This window comes from Calypte anna, chromosome 19 (genome assembly GCF_003957555.1).
Source record: "Calypte anna isolate BGI_N300 chromosome 19, bCalAnn1_v1.p, whole genome shotgun sequence".
Lineage (NCBI taxonomy): Eukaryota > Metazoa > Chordata > Aves > Apodiformes > Trochilidae > Calypte > Calypte anna.
In genome coordinates, this window is record NC_044264.1 from 7,010,278 (window position 1) to 7,036,672 (window position 26,395).

Sequence of the window (26,395 nt, forward strand, 5' to 3'; positions counted from 1 at the left end):
AAGCAGGGAAAAAGTGACATCCAAAGGGGTGGCAGGGAAGGGGGGGCTGCAGTGGCATCCCCTGCCTGCCCTGCCCCACCATGGACCCCAGCATCTTCCCTACAACCACAGCAGGTGCTGGGAGAGCATCTGCTCAGGACCATGGCTCCTGGGCCATGCACAGGAGATTTATAGGATGGGATGGGTTCATCTACCCTTCTGGCAGGGGACACAACCACCCCACTCTGGCTTCCCAGGAGGCCAGCCCCCCGCTGCCCCCTGTGTTCCCACAGCAGCACAGATCACCCACTGCTCCCAGCCCCAATCCTGAACAGGAGCAGCACATGCCCACATCATCTTCAAAATAAACTTTATTCATTCGGTAACAAGAACATTGAATCTGCACATCAGTGCACAAGTTCACATTTAAAAACAGCTGAGCACATCAGTCATAAAGTCTTTAGGGGGAAAGGGGATGATCCCAGCCACCAAGGAAAATCCAGGAGGGCAGACAGAAATGCTCTCCTCTCTGGTTTGCAACTCCACTGCCAGCCACCCCTGACCTAGCACAGGGAGCAGCTGGACTGCCCGGCCCCTCAGCCACCCCTACAAACCAGCACACGGACGTCACATCTCCATAAAGGAAAATAAAAAGGCACTGGCACTTTCTTTTGTGCCAACAGAGATGTCTGCAGCGCAGGCGGGCTGTTAGCACCTCCAGCCCAGACTCCTCCTGTGCCAGACCAGCGTCCGCCTCTGCCCTGCGCCAGCAAGGGCTCGGGGGGTCCCTCCCTTAGGGAGAAGTGGGGGGGTTCATGTGGAGCTAGGACTGGATTAAGGCAGGACACACGGGGATGGGAGCAGGGGACCTGTGGTGGGTATGGCTTCGTCCTGCCACTAGGATGGAGAACACTGGGGCTCTGGGAGCCCCCGGGCAGGTACAGTCACCCTGTGCCCATGCTGCTTCCCAGCAGCTTGCTCTTCCTAAGAAGTCCCTGGCAGCTGCCAGGGGTGGGTTACCTTCCACAGGAATTTGATGGCAGGGGGACATGTAGCTAATCCCTGCCCTGTTTAACAGAGTGAGCCATGAATGGCATCACCTTCTGACCCCCCTGCCACCCACTGGGACCATGCCCCCAGGAAAGGGCCAAAATAAGGGAGATTTGTACATATCACAACTTCTCAAGCAGACAGGACACACACACACACACACACACACACACACACACACAGAGTGCAACAGAACGCAGTGTAAAAACAGTTACACACACACACATCCCTCTGTGCAAGGCTCTCACAGTACAGTACAGCCAGAGGTGGGGGGGGAGGGGGAGGCGATGGCTGAGATTTTGTAGAGGAGTCCATGTAAACAATAAAGCATCCTCCAAGAGGGCTTTGCGAGAGACCAAAAGAACAGTCTTTGTACAAAAATGCCCTTAAAACAACACATTTTTCCTAAAACCCCTCAACTGGCATGGCATGCCAGCTGCTGAGTACCCTGGAAGTGCTGCTCACCATGCTGCTTGATGGGGCACAAGAAGCTCTCATAGGGTGGCCACAGGGACCAGGAGAGAGCCACCACCTCCTATGAGCCATCAGCATGGAGAAGGGACAATGGTCCCCAGGCAGAAAGCTCTGGCACCAGGGACTTGGTGGCTCCATTGCCCAAGTATTGGCTGAAGAGGACCCTGGGTCCTCTGAGAGCTGCATGTGACATGCCCCTTCACTCTGTTCCCCCTCCTGCCATCCAGGTCAGAGCCTCCAGACCGCCAAGGCCTTCATAACTCTGCAAGAGAGCCACCTTCCCAAACTCCCTCCGCCTGTCCACAGGCTTCCCAGAGAGAAACCAGTTGTGTCAGGCCAGAGTCAAGGAAAAGAAGACAGCAAAGCAAATCCCTGCAGGGGCCTTTGCCCCTTCACTGCTCTCCACAGCTGAAGCACCCAGGGAGCAGCAGAGTATTGGAAAGAAACAGCATTTCTGGATGGCCTGGAAAAGTCTTCCAACAGGGCATTTCTCTGATGAAGCTGGGAAAAGAAACCCTTCCTCCCCCTCCAGCCTTCTAAAGGGAACAAATTAAGACCCAGGGCTTTTCCCTCCCAAGCAGATCCTTGTCACTAGGACACGTTGCCAGTCAAGCATGCCCCCTCCAACACAGGGTAGGGCTTGGTGGCACCCCTTCCCTTCTGCCTGCAGAGGGGCAGGCAGACATGTCCTTGGGGTCCTAGGTGGGCAGTAGAGCTTGGTGAGAACTTGTGGGGGAGGCAAGGACTGAAATTGTCCTTCACAAGATGACATGAGCCACTTGGCCTTTCTGCATTGCCTGCCCAGCTTTGAAGCCAGCTGGAGCAGGCTAAGAGAAGCCAAATGTCTTGCAGGATCTTAAAGAAAAATCTGGCCTCCTGGGCCAGGGACTTAGGTGCTGACTTAAGTGATTGAAATGGCCTGGGATGACGTGCTACTTGACCAAGAAAGGGCCCCAACTAGGCTACTCCAGGCTGGGCTCCAGCCTGCAGCAAGCACGGGTGACAAATCCCCAGCAGAGCTCAAGCTCCTTGGAAAGGGAGGGATAAAGTGCACGTTGCTGCTGGAGGACAGACATGCCAACAGCCTCATGCCCGGGCTGCGGGCACGCAGGCTTTGCTCAACATGGATCCCTGGGAGCTACAGGAGGCAAGGGAGGTGGGATTACCTTGGGAACTGCTTGGCAATCCTCTGCTGCGGGCAAGATGGATTATGGACATCCTTCCCCAGGACAAACACAGGCTGCTTCCCAATACTCCACAGTCCTCTGGTGCTGAGTGCTCTTCTCATCACCAGATGAGCTTGTCCCATCAGAGCCCACAAGGCTCTGCAGCATCAGCCTTGCTTTCTAGGCACTGCCTTGTCTGCTGCTCCTCCCACACTGCATCCCCTGCACTGGGCTTTCAGCAGCTGGAGCCACTCTGCATCTTCTCTCTGCTTCGCTCCTCCCCGGAGGGCAGGTCTGGGCCAGAGCCAAGCACCAGCTCAGACCATGCTCTTCTGCCACAGACCTGCCACCCGACTGCAGACAGGACCCAGAGCTCTCCTGCCATGGCCAAGTGCCTTTCTCTCTGTTCCTACAGCACACACAGAATTTGCCGACATGCACGGCTGGAAATGAGGAGCTTTGATTTAGCCAAACTGCATGGAAACTATGAAAATAATTTACTGAAATTTGGAGCAAACCCTTCAAACGTAGGTTCTCCAGGGAAGCAGAAGCTGCAGAATGGCTCGGAGCAGCTGATGGCTTTCCACATCCAACTGGCACTTCTGAAGCCCAGCTCCAGGGGGGAAGGAGACAGACAGATACATGGTCCTCCTCCTGCCATGGGGCAAGGGAGGTTCATGCAGGACTGAAGGAAAACAGACACATTTGGCAAAGGCTGGCATCGAGGCTCACTTTTGGAAAGGGAAGACAGCTTATGATGAAAAAACCACTCCCTTTTCTGTGCAGATTACAATGAACAGCACTGAGTTTCAGTCAGGTGGTTTTGTTTTCCAGTTTACAGAATGCAGTCTTGCCCTTTTTTTAAAGAAAAAACCCAAAAACAAAACAACACAGAAACAAAAAAAAATTCTATATAAATACCATATATACAATTTAGGAAAAAAAACCAAGAAAAAAAGGAAAAAGAAACTTTCAGAAAAGATCTTCCCTTCAGGTCAAGTGTTAGGAGTGACAGCAGAAAGGACAAAGCTTTGCATTCCGTAGGGACAACACATCTGTAACAATTATAACAGCCTCTGGGTCTGGGAGTGACCAGAAGTGCTTGTGAGCAGGGCTGAGAGGAAAAAAAATTGGGCAGCACAAGACAAGAAAGGCTTTTGGGCAGAAGGGAGGCAGCAGGAGGGCAGAGAACAGATGATATGGCCATGAACTTGGAAGGCCCACAGCAGTATTCAAGTAATGGGAGGGTTAAAACCCTAACGAGGTGTTTGTTTTAAAAGAACACTCGGGGTTGGGGCTCTCCTCCTCTCACCCGCCCACTGATGGGGGGCAGCCAAGGAGAGATGAGCTTGGCAGCTTGGCAAGGAGCTTTGATCCACCTTCCCCCAAAATGGAGGGGGCTCTGCATGACCCACCTCTGCTCAGGGTTTGCAGAGCCCACCCATCAGGAGGATTTACCCCTGCGTGCTCCTCTTGGGGATGCACCAGCCAAACCAAGCTCGGGGGGTTTGTCCTGAAGCAGCTTTGTGAGTGATCTGCCAGCATCGTGGAGTTCCAGTTTGCAGAAGTAAAAGAAAGGCCAAACAAAGGGACCTTGGCACAGCCTTCACATTTAGGGGCCTCTTACCCCAACAACCGCCCAGCACCATTTCAAGGCATGGGGAGAATTCAAGTTAGGAGCTAAGATCTGGTTCTAAGCAAAACCCCACTTTGCCAAAGCATGCCAACATCAACTTTTCCATGAGGAAGCTGTTCTTTTAAAACAAACTAACAACAAAAAAGAACGTTTTGAGGTTATCTGAGTTAAAAAAACTTAAAAAAAAAAACCCAAAACAAACAAACCCAAACAGTCCTGCAGAGTCACACACAGAAGAACCAACCCACACCTACATGCGCCAGGAACAGTAAAATGACAATATATATAAAATTAACCCATAAAGTGCATGTTCCTTATATTACATCTGCCCCCTGTGTGAACACAACACAATGGGTTCTGTGTAAGAAATCACAGCCAAGGGCTCAGGATCACATCGTGTTGTAGAGGGGATTGGTTGTCCGCTTTTTATCATTGGTCTTTTTGAGCCTCCTCAGAGGGTGAGTTCTCCCGTGCTGCTGCCGGGGTGTGACAGCCAGACCTTGAGATGGGGACAAGGAGTCCAAAACCTGCACCTGGAGCAATGAAGGACCCTCCTCAGAGGTAGTCCACGTCAGATCCGTGCTGGAAAACAAACTCTGCTGGCTGGAGCTGCACTCTTTGGCGTACTGAGCGAGTGGCCTCTCCACAGGCTTGCTCTGGGCAATGCACTCAGCTGTTCTGAGCTGTTCCACAAAATGCTTTGCAGGCTCAGGGGAGGAAAGGCGATGCTTTCCACACGTGCTTTTTGAGCCCCTCTCCAACCTACCCCTGTTACAGCCTCGACTGAGGGCAATGCAAGTGAGAAGCACCGGGTTGGCATCGGAAGAAGCCGACTCCCTCTCGGATAAGTCGTCCTTGGAGAGGTCCAGGCAGTCCAGTTTGGCCAAAGATGCTGAGCGTTTCATGAGGGAAGGTGTGGTGAGCCCCGCGTGCCGGATCCGAGCCTCTATCTCCTTCGCTCGCTGCTTGACCAGCCCGGGGCTGTTGCTGCGCTCCTCCACGCTGTGGCTGCTGGAGCTGTGGGGGAGGCTGTAACACAGGAAAGAGATGTCCAGAAGGTCCATGTTTTCAGCACGTTGGCTGGTCAAGTCCTCACTGCTCAGCTGCCTCAAGGTGCCAGCACCCTCCCCACAGAGAGGGTTGGGGCTGTCCCTGAACGGGAGAGCCACATCTCCCTCAGTGCCACACAGTGTCACCAGCTCATCGTCCGTACCCGTGCTCTGCTCAGTGACACCTTCCAGGTGAATTTTGTGGGGGTAAAACGAGCAATCTAAGCTGGCTGAAGGTGTAGAGGTCACCTGGGCAGAGAAGGGAGCAGCACTGAGGTGAGCAGATAACTGAGCACTCTCCTTGCTGGGGCTGCCCACAGTGATGGTGTCCTGCTTGTGTACCACCTGCTCTGGCAGCGAGAGACTGACCAGAGCTCTGGGACAGGTTGGTGCCTTCTCTGAGCACAAGGAAGGGTTCAAGTTTTCATCTAAAGATGAGATAGCCATGGCCAATCCCCCCTGCTCCCAGCTGGCATTGGGGCACTCTGCAGACTTTACCATGGGAGTGTATTCAATAATTTCAATTCTTTTTGGGAGGAGGGAGGGCAGGGATGGCTCCTCTGTCCCATCAAACGAGACCACTGTCCTATGCTCCTGTGCTGTTCCCTCCTGCCCTGGATTTGGCTCTGCAGGCAGGGACTGCCGTGCAGGGGAGGCAGGAGGTGCAGGCAGGTCTCTGCCTGCAGGCAGCTCTGCCCCAGGAGGCAGCAGCAGCTCCTCAGCACCTGGACCATGTGCCTTGTCACCCTCCAGAGCCTGCTCCAGGGGTGGTTCCTCACTTTTCCCCCGTGGTAGGAGCTCAGTGGCAGGGGAGTCATTCCTGGAGTTCTTGCGGGTGGGCAAGATGCCAACTGGGGACACGTGCTGGTGCTCCTGCTCCTGTCTCAAACGCTCCTCGAATTCCAGGGTGGCTCGTCGGACAGAGCCAGGGCACCACTTGGGCTCAGGGTTGATGGAGCCACGAGGCTCTTGCTGCTCCATGCCAAAGCTGCTTTCCTCTAGTTCTGATTTACCAGAAGATGGCTGCAGGGAGGGGGCAGCTTCTTGCTCAGCTTCCAGAGGGTCCTTCTCCTTTTCCTGGTGTCCAGCACAGGCTCCTTCACTCTGTTCCACTCTTTCTGATGCCCAAATCGCCTCCACCGGCAGGTCGTGCACCGTGTTCCTCTTTGGTGTCTGGGTGAGGTTGGCTGAACTCTCTTTCTGTTGGGCAGGTCCTGCTCCTTGGTTGATTAACTCAATCTCTGTGATGATTTCCTTCACAGAAATGGCATTTTCAGAGTGGGACCTCGTGAGATGGCCTGCACTAGGCAGCTCGGGCACTTCCTGCAACACAGAAACAGGAGAAATTACAAAGTGCATCAGCTGGGCTGACACAGCAAATGGCAGCAGCTTAAAGAAATTGGGTGTGCACGTCCCCCAAGGAACAAAAAGTGCCTATGTCTGTATGTGGAGGCAGTTAACAAGTGCTGTGAAACCTAATGTAGAAGCATTATTGTCTCTTGAATTGTATTCTACATATTCCAGGCTGGATTTTCACCTAGACCAAGGTTTAAGAACTATTATTTAATTGTAATGAATTCTAAGGGAAATGTAGCCTTTTTTTAAATACAGTCGAGTTAATAAAAGAACAATCCTAATGCTGCTAGAAGTAGTTTTTGAAATGAAAACATGGAAGATTCTGCTCACATACAGGAGAGGAATACAGAACAAAGAATGCCCAAACACTGAAATGCTCTGTTTTCCTGGAGGAAAATGGCCAGAGAGGCTCCCCTATCCACACAGACACTCCTTCTGCCAAATCACTGGAGAGAAGGTTGGCCTATTATGTTTGGAATAACTTTATTGCCTCACATGGAGACAGAAAAGATTCAAGCAATGCAGCATGGAATTTAAATAAGACAGGCTCCCAGAAAATGATGGCCCCGGACATCATCAATCCCTGCAAGAGCCCTAGAGGGTGGAAAGCAATTATAAGAGAAAAGTACCTCAATTCAGAGGCTACTGAATTTTGTCAGGAACATTTCTCTAACCAGGAGAGAAGTGAGCCATGACGTGCCTGATCCCATCACTCCAGGCCCGGACAGGCTCATTTTCTTCCTCCAGCAGTGGAAGCTCTACATCTGCCTTGATTTACTATCCCAATGCTGGTGCTTCCCAGCTAGGGAAAGGTGCCAGCTTTGTCCCATTCTTTGGTGGATTTCTCAAGTCAGATAAATCCTGGTGCAGGCTGGGGATGCTGGCTGGCTTCAGCTGTTCAGGGTTCAGCTGCATGAGTGGGTCAGGTCCCACCTATCTGCTCCCCTGATGCAAAACTCCAAAATAAGTTTCTCATGAGAACAGCACAGTAGGTCAGGTCAAGGTTGACTCAGTGCCCTGCCACTGCCAGCAAACAGATGTTTAAGGAGAAAGTGCAGAAAAGGGCAAGTATCTAAAAGTGAAGAAGAAGGGAATCATCAGCAATCCCTCCCCAAACAGCTACTCTGTTCAGAGAAGCCAGGACTAGAAAATCCCCTGTCCACAGCAACCCCACAGCAAGAGACCCACCCACAGACATGGTTGAGCAGCAGTTCCTAAAAAACCCAAGCAAGCTATTTTAACCTTTTGCTGTTCTTCATCTGTGGAAGAGTCTTCTGATGCCTGAGGAGAGTTTCCAGAGCTGTTCCTTTGAGCATCTGCACCCCCGTCGGCAGCAGGTGGCACTTCCAGCACCCTGGAGACCCCGTTCCTCCCACTCCCTTGCTCCTCCATCCTGGAATGGGAGCAGGTACGTGGCCGGCTCTCCTGGGAAAGCTCCACAAATTTCTCCAAAGCACTAAAGAAATCAATCCTGTCTGTACTGAGGTCTGTCACTTCATGCTGAGGATTCTGTTGGAGACTTGGGGAATTTTGGTTTGGGGACTGGGGAAAGTCTTTTAAGCATGAAGTGAATTCTTCCATGGGAACCAAGTGCACGTTCATATCAGGCTTAAGGGCATCTTTTTCTAGATCATCTACTGTTAAATCAGGAAATTCTGTGATTTCCAAGGGGTGCTGGAGTTGCATTAAGGCCTCAGAAGCATGGCAGTTATCAGGGGGAACAGAGTCTACACAACATCCTGCCGTACAGCCATTGATATTGTTCAGATTCAGCTTGTCCTCCATCTGCTCAGCATGGATGTCTCGACATGTAAACTCCAGGTGGATCCTTCTCTCCTTCACACACATCTCCTCGATCACATTTGCATCCTCTGGGAGCTGCTGCTCCCTGTCTACCTCGGCTGAGTAGATGGGAGACATTGGCTGCTGGTTGTCGTTGGTCTTTGCCTCTGAGATCTGGTCAGCTGAAGTGGTGATCTCCTTTTTGTTCAGCTCCAGCCCAGGCTTGCAGATGGGCTCGTGATGGTCTGAGAGGTCACTGTCTGAGTGCGAGCGCCACAGTTTATTGTGTCGCTGCTTGCTGTGGGGAAGAAAATGAAAACATTAAGCAGTGTTTTCACATACCAGAACAGGTCCCACCTTGTTGTATGACTATGAAACCTACAAGAAAACCCATGGTAAATACTGGAGTAACTGACCACAGCTAGAGCTTCACCTAAAGGGTTCTGGACCAAACCTGCTGCTGGAGAAGTTGACCCAAGAATAAGTCACTTTCCAGCAGCTAAATTCCTGGGCACCATTCTGCTCCACACACTTGTATTTCCCAGCAGTATTTTATCAGCCAACTCGATAAATGCAATGTTTAATTGACTATAGAACTGGGCCCTTTCTCTGCCAGCAAGCACTTTTTCATTTGTTAGCAGGTGAGCAATGACCAGAAGAGACAGGATCTCTAAGTCCTGGACATGAGTGGATGATGGCCACTGAGTAAATCCAATTTCACTTGTGGCTCCTTCTCTGAATAGTTTCAGTGCTCAGTAACTGGGCTCCAGTAACCAAGGTGAGTGGATGGGAGTGTGTGCAACATGAAGAAGACATCCTCAACAGTCAACAAGCAGCCCAAAACACCAACTGCCTTTCACAGGAAGGAAGCTCAGAGTCCTCCACATCTTGGGAAGCCTCATTAGGAAGGTCTGAGCAGTCACCAGGCTAAGCAACTGCCAGTGGAATTTCAACCACCTTCCTACAAAAAAACCCAGAGTTCATGACCCTGGGCTACCAGAGAGCAGAGGAGGCAACTTCTCACAGTGAAACCACACCATGCCTGCCAGGGCTTTGCCGAGTGACCACAGCCACCGGGCTGTGTTTCCACCGTTTGCCCCTAGGAGGAGAGCAGATACCACAGAAAGGTCCTTGGATTTTCTGGAGACCTTGCAAAAACCTCTCCAGCCCCTTGCGAGGATGAGCAGGTGCTCCCAGTCACATCCACTGGCCACAGTGAGTTAATTAACAGCTCCTATTGAACTAACTACAAAGCTGCACTTTAGTTGGAGGTGCCCAACATCTAAGGAAAATAATCCATTGCACATTTAGCTTTCCAACCCCAGAATCATCTACAGGGCAGAATCAGGTCCTGTCAGAGGAAAGGAGAGTCAAGACCGGAGGCCAACAGCATTGCTCTGGGGTGCTCTGTCTGTGATGGGTTTTGGAGCAACGTTTGACAGCAGAACCAGGCTCTGCACCAGATGCTTAAGATTTCCCACATCTCTGCTCATGTAACCTAGGGACAATCTGTTGTTTTCTGAGGGCACTTCCCACCCTGGTACTTCAGGGTAGGGCTGTGCAACACATCTCGTTTTGAAAGTCAAAAATCACTGTCATGCATCAAGAAGCCAAACTTGCCTTGCACAGCTTTCTTCTGAGAACCAAAAGAGATAACAGCTCCTGGCAGAGGTAAATTCTATTAACTTGCAATCTCACACTTCCTCCAGTCTTACAACCTGCTAAACCAGGGTCAGAGACCAGGAGCCCACACCTCTCCCTAGAGCCCACAGCCAACTTTTGAACCTCCTGGGCAGAGTTTTCCAAGAAGAAGAGCCCATGGCAGCAAAAGCGTTCAGTGGGCCAGGCACAGAACAAGGTCTGGGGGCAGCACCAGAGCTGGTGAGCTTGTGTCCACACCAGCCTTGGACCAGAGCCCCCCTCACCTCCCAGCACGGAGCAGCCAGACCTCCAGGCTGCAGGATAAAACTCCTGCTGTTGAGCCACAAGGCACAGGGGATCCCAAACACTGTTTTTCTGTAATGTATCCATAAATAAAAGAAACAGAGCTGGCTCAGCCTTAGTTGTCTATCACCAGAGGGAGGGGACACTTTTAACTAACCCCAGGAAGTTATGACAGTCCCAAAGAACAAAACACACTTGTTGTGACTAAAAGCAGGCAGGGATTTTTCATTTTGCATCTGGAAAACATATCCCAGTTGCTATAACCCCAGCATAAACCCGTAACTAGATAGTGTGAGCACATGGCTGCCCTCACATACCTTCCCTCTGAAATAGGAGCAGTCACATGAGTGTGAATCTGTTGGTTTTTTGTTTTTTGTTTTTTTTTTTACCTGTCCTGGAATACCACAGCAATAAAAGGCAGTCAGAGGACAAAGCTAAATAACATAGAGAAGAAAGGGAAAAAAAACAGTTTAGAGCTGAGAAAGGAACCACATAAAGAGGAACCATTTCTGCAGCACTGAGGGAGACCCATTCCTTGCTTCAGTGAAGCTTCATTTACTGCAGTCTTTTTAGTCCTACACACACAGAGGCAATGCACTGCTCTTGCATTTTTTAAAGCCTCATAAGTAATCTTGTTCATGCCATTGTATGGGGACTTGCAGAGTAGGTCAGGAGCAGTGGTGTGCTTAAGCAGTAGGGGAGCCACACACCATTGTCAACAGTGGCAGAGAGAAAGATTCACCTCCTGAAAAATAAATTACTGGAAGACATAAAAAAAATAATAAAAATGTTTGTGCAGGGTACCTTTGCAGGTGTGCCACCAACTACCAGACCAACAGATAGGACAGACCTGAAGGGACGAAACCAAGCAGGACAGAGGTGAGAAGTGTGCCTTAAAGAGAGCACTAGAAGTGCCTCAGCTGCTGTAAAGAATCACATAAGGCAGGCACCTTCCGACAGAACAAAGGAGCTATGAAATAATTACTTTGATCAAAACATACTAAGAGCCACCTCTTGTGGCAGGAGGCTCAGCTTGGGTAATTCTGCTTGCTTCAGATCTGCTCCTTGGCAAAGCCATCAGGATCCTGAACAAAACACTGTAATCTGGCGAAACACAGAGTGTCACTACCTCCTTCCAGCTGATCACGTGAAGATGTTGCTTAATACAGCTTACAAGTGGTTTTCTCAGAAACATGCAATATTTATGTCTTTTTGCTAATCAGATGATTGGCTTGGGATTACAACACCCTTGCCCATACCCAGGCCCAGCTCCAGACCAGTCTCAGGACTCCATGCAGGAATAAACACCTCTGTTGCAATTCACAGAACATACTGTCCCCTCCTCTAACACCAACACTTACCGAAGGCATCTAAATAAAACCTGACCAGCTGCTGAGGAGGGGTGTGTTCAGCAGGGAACTGCGAGAGAGACAAAGCGAGTTCCCTGCCAAGTGATGTTACAAGCAACAGGGACATCATTTATCTCTGCTGGAGTCTGCACAGCTCTAAATGCTGCATTCGGATGGCAGTTCACAGGATGTTACTCTCCAGAAAACAGCCATCCTAGAAGCCAAACAGCCTCTTAAAAACTCTTTATTACACCCATTTTAATGAGCTCAGATGGGATAACCCATGAAAACCGCACTATCTTTCCTGAGACAAGCCCGAGCTAACAGAGAGCAATGATGGGAGCTCCAATTAAAATAATGGAGTCAACAAAGTGTTATGCCTTAACATGGCTAATTGGAGTCATTCCTTCCACTCACCTGGCCAGCAGGATCCCTTGGTATTCCTCCAGCTGCCTCATGAAGCTGGGGTTGGGCTTGGTGACCGTGCGCCGCTCCTTCACGTAGTCGTAAGCCCTGTCCAGGTTCCAGCCGTATTCCTTCATGGCATAGGCAATCACTGTGGATGCTGAGCGGCTCACTCCCATCTTGCAGTGCACCAGGCACTTAGAACCACTTTTCCTGAAGTGGGAGAAAGGCAAAAAGAGGATGATTAAACAGAAAGCATGGCCTCTGAGAAGCTTAAGAAAATATCGACTTCTTTACCAGATGATTATCAAACACTTTTTCAGCACTGTGGCCACAGTTAAAACCTGGGATGCAAGCTGATAATCCAATTTGCAAACTGGAGCAAGACACACAGAGCAAGTGAAGAACAAGATTTGAATGTTCTTAACAGATTTTGTTATTACAGCTCCTCTTCTGAAGCTTTTATCACAAAGCGGATCAATGTCATTTGTTTGCAGAGATATATGAAAACTGCTGAAGACTAATATGGCATCTCTGAACTCATCCAAAATGGCCCCCTGGCACCAAGCAGCATTCCAAAAAAGGGCAACCATCACATAACAACACACTGGAAACATCTCTGCAGTATCAACACTGTTATCAGCACAAACCCAAAACACAGCCCCATATTCATTACTATGAAGAAAACTGACTCTGTCTCAGTCAAAACCAGCACACTGCTGCAATCAGATGGAAGAGCCTTCTGTTTAAATTTGATTTTTCTTTTTGAAAGGAAAGTGGTCAGTGTCTTGGAGTGCAATGAGCAGCTACTCTGCTTGGTGAGGCTGATACTGAGCCTGCAAGGACAGCCAGCACTCTGCTCCAAGGAATTAGGAAACATTTGTCTGCTGGGAAACACGAGGAAGAAGGCGAGGGCCCAGCCCTGTGAACTCCATGTGCCAGGCAGCATTGGCACAGGGTAGGCTGAAGGAATGTGGATTTGGCACCTTTAATTTTCTCCTTCAAGTGCTAGGTTTCTGGACTGCCAGCCACCTGAAGTCCCCACAGGACAAAACAGAAGGCCAGAGAGCATACATGGAGTCACGTGCCTCAACAAGCACAGACCTCAGATGCTCACAGCCACCTGAGCTGGTACCTGCACCCACACCCCTCAAAGATGTCTGCACTGTCTGAGAGGCACTGGGTGACAGCACCCTGCAGACTGCTCTAAGACTTAGTCAACTTTGCAAATCAAATTAGTGTAAAACATTGCAATGCTTTTGGTGATTAAACAAACCCAAACAACAACCAGCAGACAGGGCTAAGAAGGGGGTACAGTAATTGTCCCAAGTTTGGAAGATTATTAACTTACATCATCTTGTACACAGCACTGAATCCCAAACATTTAAACCCCAGTGGAAAATATTCTGGGCAGACAACGACCCAAAAATCAATCCATACAATGATGTCTTTTAAAGAAACCATCTTAAATAAAATAGGTCTTCAGCTATACTCAAAACAGGTCAGCTTTCAAAGGCTATGAGGAAGTGCAAGCATCAGCTATAGTTAAGAGATGACAGGCTTCTATAATGGAAATAATACTTTAAAGGTAACATATGCCAATCTGCCTTTTCACCAGTCTTCCCTTAAGAAGGCTGCTGAATTAATTAGAGACTGCTTATAAAATTGGAATGCCATTCTTTGCAATAAAAAGGCCCCACTTTCAGCATCTATCAGATTATTCCCTGTCATTGACAGCTCAGAGACCTACAAAGGTACTGACTGCCATTAAAGCAAACAGTTTTGCTCTGGAGCAAGAAATCACTTCCAGAGTGTGGGCTTCATCATACAATCTCACAATGTAGGGAACAACTTATGTTTGTGTTTGGTTTTTAAGGTTTTGCTTCTTACTTCTTGCTTTGTTATGGCCCTTCTCTCCCATCAGCACCTCTGCAGATCCATTTCCAAAGCAGCAGGTGAACTCTTAGCTCTCTAGTACAGAAATCATCTCCTCCACAGTTTGCTTAGACTACAGCTTGGCGGAAACCCCTCACTAGTTCTACCTGTTCCTGTACAAGCACTATCAAGAATGAAAATGCGTGGAAGGCAACTCTACCACTTAGACAGAAACTGCAAAATGAAAAATGCTTTGATCCTAGGTAAGCAAGGAGGAAAAGTAGTTAAGAAAATCAGTAGGAAAATATGAAATGCTTAGTATACATCTTCTAAATGTGTTTTGTTCTGAAAAGACTTACTTTGCCTTGGAGATGAATTTGTAGGTGTCGTTCCAGTAAGCCAGAAGATCTGTTGCTTCTTCATCATAGACCCGAATGTTATGGTATTCGAAGAGCCCAGGGAAGAAGTTATCTATTTCTCGAGTCACATTCAAAATATACCGCACCCTGCAGGGCAACAGAGAGCAGATAAAAATGCAGAGCATGCAGAGCACAGCAAGTTCAGAGGAGATACCACAGCTGCTGCACAACAGCCTTGCTCTGTGAGTGGCAAAACTCGAAGCATTTTAAGTTAGAAGTCTTGAACATTCCTCCTTGGAAAACAGGAGTGAATGCAAGGAAACAGTGGCTGACATGGACAAAAGGTTTTGTTAAGCAATTTAGAGCCCAACCTCTGATAAAAGGGCTTCTGCTCATACTGGAGAGAAACTTTCCCTACAGTATGTCAGGTTACACTGCTTGTCCACCAACTCTCCATTCTAGGTGTTAGCAACACTCGTGGCACAGCAGCTCCTGCATCGACTCCTCAGTGTTTGGACACCTTCTAAAAGCCTCCTCCTGCTGCAGGAATACTAAAGGCTTAAGATTGTGAGCAACATCATAGTTAAACAAATACAGAAAATAACTGCAGAGAGATGTAATAATGAGCCACTGGGGAGGATTTATTTCTTCTCCCTAAATTTTCTGGAAAGGAAAATGCTAGTGGAAGCATATGGTATTTCTGTACACTACATAAATACTGTACACAGTATTTTTAGCCCTGAGGGTTACTTGTAAGATGCTTACGAGCTGTACACTCCCGCTAGGAGACAGAACAAGAGCACTGCAAAAGACTGACATCCCTTTTCCCTAGCAGGTATGAGATTGCTGGCAGTCAAGCAGGACCTGTCTGACCCAAGGAAGCTGCAGCAGACCCTGAGCTGAATAAAGAGGGTCAATTTTGCCAGGCTGATTTCTCCAAGGTACAGAAGTATGCTACCAATTCAGTTCAGCAAAGTGATTGGTTTTTTCCACTAGATTGGCACAAGTAAGCCAAACCTGTAAATAATGACTTAATTGCAAATTATTAGTGCTCTGATCCACCTGGCCTAGAGAAAAGGAGACTCTAATCTTTGCCTGAAATGCAGAAAGGACAGAGGAACACATTGGTGCTAAGCCTGAGAGCTACTGGGCCCCTCTCAAAGCAACAAATGCTCTTTTACATATTTTCCTTCCTGCCACAGCCCAGAGGTCCTCTGTAATCGTGAGACCTTGGTCCAGAACAACGGGATGGAGCAGAGGGCACAGAGCCAACAATGCAACATCCAGTTCAGTAATTGCAGCTTTTTGCTACTTATAGCTATGAGACTGCTGGTTTCCTTTGTTCTCTAAGGGGATGTCAGGCAAGGTCAAGGAACAAGATTCTTTTACTTTAGGGTATCTGTTTGTAGGATGCAGAGTTTAGAGGAAGCAAGAGCTTGTTCAGATCTGCAAACTCTTTAGTAAGACTCAGGTTACACAGCCAGTACAGAATAGAGTTTGTTGCACAGACAAGTGCTGAGGCCAGGCTCTTGCTTTTAAGCTGGTCGCCTGAAGCTACTTACCCTCTGTTCTGCAAGTCTTCCAAATTGGAGGCATTCCATTCTGATCCCTGCAGGGAAAACATGCAAAGGGACACATCAGCCAGAAGGAAGGCATAGAAGGCCAACTGATGAAGAGAGGGAGAATCACCAGTGACCTGGAGGAGGAGGCTGCCCAGCCAAGTGTTGGTGAGTGGGGAGAACTTTGAGTAAAGGGCTACACAGAAGAATCCTAACAGGGATGATGTTCATCACATTCTCTCACCCCATTCACCAGATCTATCTGGAAGCAACAAGCACCTCTGCAAAGCAGGAGCCCAGCACCATATGCTGAGACTTCCTGCAAGCCGCTGACAAATCAACCTCAGCAAAGATGAGACCACTCCACCCTTTCCCTGGAGGCTGCTGTCAGCTTTGCCCCACTGCCTGCATTAAAAAAAAACATCCAGGTGCTCTTTGTACACGAAACACCTATCTCACACATCAAAGACAGCAACACTGTAAGCTCACTTGGGTTACACCTCTTCTCTCCACATTCAAAGCCTGCATGAGAAGAGAAAAAAACCACACTGAACCCTGGCTAGCCAACCCTCTCCTCTGCAGTACACACAGGGCCTCCAAGCTGTTTACTTCCTGCTCAAACACATAAATCCTGACTGAGACTGAAACCACTCAGACAAAAGCTTCCTTCAAAATGTAAAGTGCATATGCTATCTGCTTCCCTGCCCCTTAAATAGCTCCTAAATAGAAAGATAGTTCAGGTGAAGGAGTAAACAAGAAGGACCCAGGCAGCACAACCATTACCAGGAGAACAGCACTGCTCATGGCTGCTCCCACAGCACAGCCTTCCACATTGTCCCACAGGCAGGAGAGACACAGCCAGGGCAAGCTGACCCTTCAAACTGCAAACTTCATCAGCCTGAGAGCAAGAACCTCCTAGTCTTACAGAAGAAACAGTGTCCAGCCAGAGAATGGGTTGCTGCTTGCCTCAGAAAGCGTGCAGGGGCACCCCATATCCAAGATGGGGGAGGCCCAGGAGCTCTGATTCATGGGCATGCAGTTGTGCCTGTGAGAGAGATTGAAGGAAAGTCCTAAACACTAAATGCCCATTTCTAGATGTTCCTGCACAGGAAAGGGCTGCCTCACTGTTCTGGTAGCTACTGGGACACATCTGTTGTCTTGTTTTGACACTTCAGGAATACAACAGGAAAATAATTAAAAAAAATTCATTACATGGTAGGTGCTTTAAGTTTCCTTGCTCTACCACACAACAATTTCTGGGGAGCACTCCCATTACCATACAACATCCCTTCTGAGCCACAGCACTAAGCTTCAAGGGATTGGGAGAGGCTCTCTCCATTTGGGAAGACCAGCTGGCCAAGAGGAACAGCACTGTTTAAAGTTGAGCCAACTCATAGGCTAGACAGCCCAACCAAACCTGCACCCATGGCTGCAGGGCTGGGAAATCCAGGGGAGTGCTGACTCACCAGAAGAAGGTGCAGTAATGAGACAGGCCCCAACAGCAAAGGAAGGCAACTAAGCAAGCAAAACATTAAAAGGCAGAATGTTTATGCTTCTTTAAGTGACTTATCTCCAATATTCTTTGTTAAGCTTTTCCACTGCTCCTGGATCACATGAACTTAGGAGCTTTTGATGTTAAAAGTATCATTCCACCTGAATGTTGCACAGCTCTCCCCATCAGCCTCCCTTCCTCTTTGCTGGAGTTACGTTCTTCCCAAACTCAAGTGTACTCCAAGAACATGGCACGTGGGTGCCCTGAACAGTTAAAGCTACAAAAATGAGCCTTACATCAACACTACTTCAGAGTTCTTCTAAGTTCTTCCAGAGGCCCTCGCATCAATCAAGACACAGAAAGAAGCGTTAGGCGAGTTTACTCTTGAATTCACTGTTAAACTTACCAAAAATACGTGATCAAATATCTGCGTGGGGCTGTCCATCTGCCCAAGGATCACTATCATTTCATTGTCAATGAACTCTTTGAACTCCCGCAGGTTACACACCATCTGCATCTCCAGCTCCGTGCGTATCTGGGTGGGGAGGAGGAACCAAAGAACCCATGTGAAGGTTTTGCCATGGCTTTTCATTGAGGGCATCAAGTACAGAGCTCTCTAGTTTGCACAACAGCACTTCCAGTGCTGCACCTTCCCCACTCACCTCTTTTGATGTGATGTTCTCCAAATCTTTCTGCATCATGATCTCCCTTAATTTAGTCTTAATGAGACGTTCTGTGCGTTCCCTCTCAGTGGGGCTACCAGAAGCAAGCAACAGAGTCACTGGGTGGGGAAATAAACTGCACTCATGGTACTTTTTTAACAGCTTTTGTATAGACTGGATTATGTGCAGAGACTCACATCCTCATACTACTGTCCCCAAGCATGTTCTCAGCTGGAGAGAATTCAGGTGACAGTAAATCCCAGTTCAGATTTCCAGTTGTGTATGAAAGAGACCAACTGGATGCTCCTAATCCATTGCAGTCACCCAGAGTACCACTGGTATTTGGTAAAATTTAAATTGGGAAGGCTGCATTATACTCTCTGGAGCAGTCTCCATGCCTCTCCCTACCTTTCTTGGAAAGGTAACAGCTTCAAAGCTCCTTACATGGAGAGACAAGAGCAGCTAAGCCTCTGTGCATTCCTCCAGCCTCTGCTGCCAAGGGGGGCCTTATCACCAGCTGCAAAAATAGCCCGACTAACACCAGGGGAAGCTGCAACAGAGCAGCAGCACAGATCTGTCTCATCCATAGTCTTCAGAAGGCACCCAGCAGTAACATCTTGTACCACCTTCCCATTTCTCTGGAAGGCTGCCAGGATGGCAACTACACAGACACCTGGCTGCTTTATAAGTGTCCAACTGGTGGCTCACAAATAAAAATCATGAAAGTTCCTGGTCATTGTAACCTCACATATCATTTCAGGACTCAATTAAGAGTATGCTATTTAGGTGTCCCCTGGAAATTCAATTGCTGCCACCAGGGAAAGGGCAGGTTGCATAAAATTTATATATGAAAAGCCACAAGAGAATATTAATCTGACAGCCTGCCAAAACTTTTCAGCCACTCTCCTTGTACATTAAAACACAATCAAGTGTGAAGGTTTGCTCACAGCTGAACAACTGCTGAGTGTTATTATTCACTCACTGAACTCCAACAACAGGAAATATCTGAAAGCATAAATCAACCCATAGCACTATTACACTGGGAAAGCAGCTGGGGCTGCTGAAGTAATTTCTTCTACTACAAACTGGGCAACTAAGCCCTCATGGTTGGCATCACATCTGGACACAGACTACCTATGAGGTTATATGGTATCAGTACCATCAGCAATTACTAATTACAGAGGTTGTAAACCTTGAATGTTAATACAGCCCATAAATTCTGCCTTTCTAAACTGTTGACCTGTCTACCTCAGCTACTGTTTTAGTCCATATATTACTAGACATCCAAGAATTTAGCTGGAGATAGTTTGGGATCTATACACTGTCTTGTTTCACACTTGAAGAGCAATTCGGAATTATGAGAAACCACATTGCTCTCTGTCCTCATTCCTAGGTCTATGAGGTAGATGCCTATGAGGATGGGTCTCAGCTCTCAGTCTCAGCAGTCCATGCACAAACACTTCACTTTACAGCAAAAATAACTGAGTAAGAAAAAATAAACAGAAGACCATGTTATTCTGAACATGTGCTCAGACATATGCCAGCATAAGAGCAAAGTCCAGAGAAACCTTTTCCTTCCAGGAGACACCAGGCCTAGAAGACTCAGGATAAAACCACCAAAGAATGTCTAGGTACACCGCATTTCTCTCTCATTTGTAACACAGGACTTGGCAAAAGCAAAGGGCTGCAAGCCTGAAGCCCAAGGAAAACAACTAGAGTGAAAACAGAGGCTGGAGGAGATGCAAGGGAACCCCAGAAGGGCTAAACTTCCATTGCTGCTGTTTACCTAACCAGGAGTCTGCTTATTATCTGGAACAGGAAACCTCTCCTCATTAATATGTAATTAAGAGTAATCTCTTGTGGAAACTGCCTCCTCATTTGGAGACCGCGGTGCTTGACAGATGAACACTTTGGCTCAGCAGTACCAGACCAACTTACACATCTGTGAAGAGGGCAGGCGAGTCAGGCCTGTGGGACTGGACATCTTGCATGGCATTCCACTCATTGACTGAGGACTGGTCAGAGTTGATATGGCTCTCATAGTAACTGACCCACGTGAGGAAGAGGCTCCCGGGGTAGTAATTGTTGCTCCGTGCCACCTCACAAGCCTTATGTAAACTCTGCAGAGCAGACCTAGAAAGAGAAAAACACTTGCAGGGTTTGAATTTCTTCCCCAGGCTGGTATCAAGCACAAAACAGCAGCCAAATGCAGGATGCTGGATGTCCCATCAGTTGGTATAAACTCCAGTGTGAGAGCCTCCAGGACCAAGCAGAAGGCTATCCTGCAAGGGTGCAGATAAATACCTCTTGCAAGAGCTTTTGAGTCTTAAGTGAGGTATGCTGAGGTCTGGATAGCAGTGAAGGTGTCCACAATTCAGATGCCAGAGGCATCTCTGTCTCTGGCTCCAACACCTGCTACAACTATCTAAGCCATAAATAAGATCCTCAGAGTTTGTGTCCCAGACAGTGTTCTCTGACAGCTCCTACAGTACCATCAGCTCCCTGCAGGCATGGACACCCAGAATGAGACATGGAGAACTGGACAACCAAAGGCTTAGGATTTGAGTTTATTGAGGTGTTTAAGTGCCTGTCCTCTCTCATTGCATGAGGGATGTCAAAAGTTTCTTCAGCTGCTGCTGGGACAAATCCCCCTCTCTCCTATTTTTAGCTTGTTTTAAATCTTTTACTGGAATTGGAAAGATCCATGTCAAAATCACTGGGGTGACACAGTAGCATGGCACCCCGACAGGCAATGTATTTCTGCAATGCAAAGAACCATGAGCCAGAAATACTTCAATGGCCACTACATTCTTGCATGTGCCACCCTAAAAGGAAAGAAAAATGCAGGCAGCTTCTCTTTGCTTCTCACTATCACAATGAACACGTCTCATTGGAGACAGACTCCTAAAATACACAGTGTGTATTTCCTTACTTATGACAAATGAAAAAATACCTGTACTTCAAATACAACCTTCACAGCAATTCTACTTTGGAGAGATTCAAAGCAGCAGCCCTTTGTGGGGAAAATTACCTTGTCCCCTTCTGCCCCTGGCTGAGATGAAGGTGCAGCTGCAGCAGTATTATAAACTTACTGCTATACACCAGCACTTGCACAGATTTTTTTTTCCTTTGGTATCAAACTTCCTTCTCTGTGTCTGAAGGAGACTTCTGGCAACTCGAGTAGGTCTCAAGATACCAATAATGCAAAGCAAGACCTGGTTTTTAAAAGCTCAGGCAGCTGAAACACCTTGGAAAAAGGATCACTGGGACAGATTAGAGGAAGTACTTACCACATTGCCTGTACAGACACTGGCTTGAATATATGAACCCTGTTATCTGTTGATACGCTGAACCCTCTGGAGAAAGGAAAAAAAAAAAATAGGCACAGTAAAAATGTGTTCCCAAAGCAACTTTTCAGTTAATAACTGATAGTTTGTAGCACGTTAGAAGAGCAAAGGAGTAGCCCTATGCATACACTGCTGAGTTCAGCTAGCAGGCAGATCAAAGTAGCAGGCTAAAAAGCTCTACAATAACTTTAAAGCAGCTGCTGTTCGGGAAGGAAACTAAGAGAGTGGGACAGTGCTGGGCTGTGCTGTTTACCTTGGCAACACAAATTCAGTGCCACAGCTGGGAGCAACAGAGTCCAGCTAAAGTGATCCTGGGGCAGCTACCAAGGAAAGAAAAGTCATTCCACGCACGGGACTGGACAGCCTTTGTAACTGGCACAAACAGGAATCTCAAGTCCGGTGTCTATTTGGCAGAGAAACATCATTCTTATTTTCTGTTCAGCTGCACACTGCCTGCTGCAAGTGTGATGGAGGAACACACATAATAGGATCCCTTTAAGGAGCTTTCACTACACGCTCACCAGTAAAAGCCCCTTTACTCCAGCTTAAACACACACAAGCCACTGTCTCAGTGTGTGTTTATTCACAGATAAGTCAATTATTGGTGTTCCCTGCCACAGCCACTGTGATTTAGGGCTTTTGAGCATACTAACCCCACACAGGTCAACAGCAGGAGGTATCCTGGACCTATTAGGGCTCTGCAAGCATTTAAATCCTCCTCTATATACCGTGCTGTAAACTAATGCCTGGAGACCCTCTACTATTGACGTGGAACATATAAAAGACACTCACCCATCCCCATCCAGGTGGATCAAGGTGTCACTCCACAGCGGCAGCACCAAGCCCATTGTACAAGTGCTACTGTGGTAAGAAAGAGAAGGTCAGCTCATCTACCACAGCACCATGCTACTGGTTGAATTTCACAGCACTGGTTGCAGATGTTTGCACTCATGAGGGGAAAAAAGAAAAAAAAGAAAAAAAAAAAAGAAAAAGACAAATCCCAATGGTGCTTCAGGGACAACCAGAGCCACTGTTGTTCTACTGGTGCCTGGCAAGGACCAGTAACCAGATACAGGGCCCAGAAGCTTTCAAGCAAGCTTAACATACACCCAGGAGAAGAGCAAAGAGCATTCAGAAGTGACAAGCTTTGTGCAGAAGGTCAGAGGGGGCTCACAGCCTTCAAGAAGCTCAAGGCTTTCTTTAGAGGTTAGTCTCACTCAGGCTGGTTTTAGCTCTGATGTTGCCATCCATTGTTTTCTTGTTTGTCCCAAAGCCAAAGCTCCTGGGAACTGGGATCAGTCCAGTGTAATAGCAGGTGACTGGCAACAAAGTGAGTTGGCAACTTCAACTCATCACCCGTTGACTTCTGCCCCTTCTCCCTCCCACACCTCAGGGATGAGCACAGCAGCCAGCCCAGACAGCCACCTCTTGACAAACCCACTCCTCTCTCAGCTGCTTTGACCTCTCTGCCCTCACAGTCACCTGCTTTTGTTAAGGCTGAGCAAGAAGTCAAGTTAAAAGCCAAATTCAAGCAATGGGGGTGGGGGAACCCAAACTACAACCTCCACCATGCTGCAAACCAAAAAAAGCTCAATCTCTTAACGCTGTAAAATCAGTTCATAATCAAAGCAGTATCTTGGAAGAAGAACTGGATTCAACTGCCTCCTGCTCTTATGCTTTGTAGTAACTGCTCTCAAATTTCCACAAGCCCAAAAAAAACCCTGCAGCCTCTGCAGCTCATGAGAAGTGGGGGAAGCAGGTGAGACCCGAGGCTCCAGAGGGTCAGCAGACACAAAGCACTGCAAACCCAAATGCCTCTGAGCCACTGGTGCCCAGCACAAGGATCACAGTGGCACACAGCTATTTCTGTTGACAACATGAGATGAGCTCATGGAAAGATATGTTTTTAAAAGGCTTCCCAAGGTGGCCAGGGTATTTTTAGTGATACTGTTCAGCAAGCACTTATCAGAGACCATAGCAACAAGTCTACACTGAGTTATAAATACCAAGTGGGCTAAGGGAGGGTGTATCAGACTGACCATCCAGAACCTCAGTAACTCTAGCAGAAAGCTAACATGACCCTGCTATGTTATTAGAGACTGAATACCAGTGAGCTCTCAGTTATCAAAGGTGGCTGTGCTGGTATGTCACAGCCAACAACAAGCTCCAAGCTCACAGCAACCTGTGCAAGGACAAGTTATTCTTACCCTACTGCAAGAGCATCTCTGAGCTGCAGCTGTGCACGGGTGCACAGGAAAGGAGCCAGTGGTGGCATCGAGCTGGTCACCCTTTTTAGCAGGCATCACTTAAGCTAAGCACCCAATCAAACCACTTGAAATTAAACATCAAGGCTGTTGTAATTAGCAGGCTGTTTGGAAGGCCATTTCTTAGTCAAACAGTTAAAAAAGATTTTCTAGTGACCCTGCTAACTACCTGGAAGTAATTCCTACTGACCAGGGTCAGCAGCAAGACTCATTCCTGTAGCAGTTGTGCTAGAAGCAAACACATGTATTCGATCTTCCAAAATGGTTGCAATATTCAGGTTTTTTCTTCCCTGCAAAGGCCAAGACTTCCCTACAACCCTTAAGAGAGCACATGGTGGCTCTTTAAAAGCACCCAGTGTCCTTTCCTAATCTTGAAGCTGCTGGGGGGTGCTGCCTCCTGGCTTTCAGATCGTCCAGCAGCAAAAGCTGCTTCCCAGCCACATTCTGCAGCCTTTTGGAGAGGTCAGCAGCAATATAAATGAATGAAGCAAAAGCACTAAACCTTGATGACATACTGATGTCTGGGGAGAGCACATGTTGTGTAAGATCTGCTCTCAGCAGCCCTGACATTCCCACTGGGCCCTTTGTGCCATGACCTTGACAGTCACTTTCTTATTAGCTGCTCTCAAGAACCCTGATGTTCACCTACTTTAATTGCAGCTTTTTCTTCCTTTGCATGCAAGTCATCCCTGTCTCTGCAGATGCAGGGCTTATGAATGTCATCATTGAAAGACACTTAAGGGCACTTAATGTCATAGTCACACAAGCCCGATGCTTGGAGGAATGAAGGAAGAGCTGACCTGTGCTGTTGTCTTACAATTTGCAATCTCCTTTCAAGAAATAAAAAGTGAATTCTGGAAAATGTGAAGGAATCTATCCCCAGAAAGCATAGACACCAGACAGTAGTTTTTGCACTTAACATGTGGGTGAATATGAAGATTTTCCCCTCCTGGACACTGCATGTACCTGTCATTGGAAGAGAAATCCATTCCTAGGACAATGCTCTCTTCAGTGTCTTGTCTGCCGTTGGTGGATACGACCACCATGTACCTAGTGCGGTTCTGGTAGGTACTTTCCAGTCTTACAGCCTAAAAAAAGGAAGGGGAGAGATCAGCAGTGCAGCCAGAAAATCACACACCATTACCTTGACAAGCCACCTTTACATGCTGGGTTACAGGTGCAGAAGCAGTGATGCAGCTCGCACTCATAGGGATGGCCCAAACTTCTCAGCTGGGTAACCAGCAGGTGAGGGAGAAGAGACTCTCACACAGTGCTGCTTCAACAGCTGGGGTGTTCCTGGTGCCTTCTGCACACCTTGCTGCAGGCCTGCTCCATCCCACCAAGACTGTGTTTAGCCAGGAGCCTACAAGGCTGGCACAGTCCTCTGACTGTTCCCCAGCCCCGTTAGCTTCATGCAGCATCACACGTTCAGCGAGACAGAAAGGCATTGAATGTGCTCTCAGAGGGCTTTGTACAAAGCTAGAGATTTCCTTTAAACCACTGTGTACTACAACAGCTCCAATAAGACTCCTGCCACCACCTTCTCAGACAACTGGACAGCTAGGATCTAATTGATACGAAGTTTCCTGCTGGTCCTCTGAATTTTCCCAGAAACTTCCCCAGTGCAGAAGCAACCCTACACTCTTACTGGATGGATGGAAGAGGCCATTGCCATGGTTGGATTTGGATTGCTCAGAAGAGGTGAAAGTCAAAGTCCTTCATGCACACGTGCATGCCAGTGGCAAAAAAGAGATCTATCAGGCCCAGAGGATGCCTGAATTTCACCCCAAACTCTCCACAAACCAAAAACTACCAACATCATTCATCTGCAGTAGGCAGCCTTCACTTGCAACAGTTTTTGGGCTCTGATTCAAGCCATTTGCAGTTATTTGAGTCACAGGATTGCAAAGAACCTATGACATTCTTAGAAAAGTAGTGTCTTGATTATGTACACTGAATCTTCACTTTGGACAGCCTAATCCAACCCCAAGACACTATCTGGTGACAGTGTTTACCTTACTGTTAAGCTGATTCTTGAACTTTGAGCAGGGCCAGCAGAGAGCAAACATGGGTGAGAGGGACCTCCCAGAGCCCAGTGGTGCCCCATGCTGGGGACAGACACCTGGTTGTTGCCCTTGTAAAAAGGTTGTCCCTGGAGCAGGCTGCTTTTCCCAATACACTCCTGTAATTCTTTCTGACTTGGTCTTGGGGCCAGAATGGCACCTCCTTGCTAGAGGAAGTTCCCTCTGACCTCCTCACCTATCCAATAGCCAGTAAGTCTTGGACACAAGATGTGGCAGAGTTGAACATAGAGATTCAAAGAGTGCAGGGCAGTCAGCACAGAGCTCACTACTACACACCAGTGCTCTATCACAGGAGACTTTGCTGAGCAGCAGAGAAAGCTTCCTGGTGGCATTGCAGCAGCTCTGGTGATAGAGAGGAACAGCAAGTGCAGGTGGGAGACGGTGTTGACCACAGAATCATAGAAATGTCTTCTGGACTTGTCCAATGGGACCAAAGACTAACAGAAACTACCCAAATGCTGATGCTGGCAGACAGACGTGCTCTGTACAGCAAGAGACTGTGCCCCACCCGATCTCTTCAAGATAAGTCATGCTAAAACCAGCCTTTTTTTCCTTCTTGCTCC

General features: G+C 48.0%; 1 protein-coding gene across 6 annotated transcripts in view; it reads right to left on the minus strand.

The window, feature by feature from the left end:
* Positions 1 to 332: 332 nt before the first annotated feature.
* The window catches only part of SSH2 (slingshot protein phosphatase 2), a 90,639-nt gene continuing 64,576 nt past the window's right edge, over positions 333 to 26,395 (minus strand). For 4 of the 6 annotated variants that reach the window (XM_030462570.1, XM_030462569.1, XM_030462568.1 and 1 more), the window contains 11 exons: positions 24,715 to 24,836; positions 22,277 to 22,345; positions 21,428 to 21,493; positions 20,076 to 20,270; positions 18,138 to 18,231; positions 17,882 to 18,010; positions 15,987 to 16,033; positions 14,425 to 14,571; positions 12,203 to 12,403; positions 7,953 to 8,790; positions 664 to 6,677 (listed from right to left, as the gene is read on the minus strand). In XM_030462570.1, coding sequence (XP_030318430.1) covers positions 4,695 to 6,677; positions 7,953 to 8,790; positions 12,203 to 12,403; positions 14,425 to 14,571; positions 15,987 to 16,033; positions 17,882 to 18,010; positions 18,138 to 18,231; positions 20,076 to 20,270; positions 21,428 to 21,493; positions 22,277 to 22,345; positions 24,715 to 24,836 — 3,891 coding nt within the window. In that variant the 3' untranslated portion in view covers positions 664 to 4,694. Of the gene's footprint in view, positions 6,678 to 7,952; positions 8,791 to 12,202; positions 12,404 to 14,424; positions 14,572 to 15,986; positions 16,034 to 17,881; positions 18,011 to 18,137; positions 18,232 to 20,075; positions 20,271 to 21,427; positions 21,494 to 22,276; positions 22,346 to 24,714; positions 24,837 to 26,395 lie in introns of all 6 variants that reach the window. The other 2 variants (XM_030462566.1, XM_030462567.1) reach the window with 2 other exon arrangements.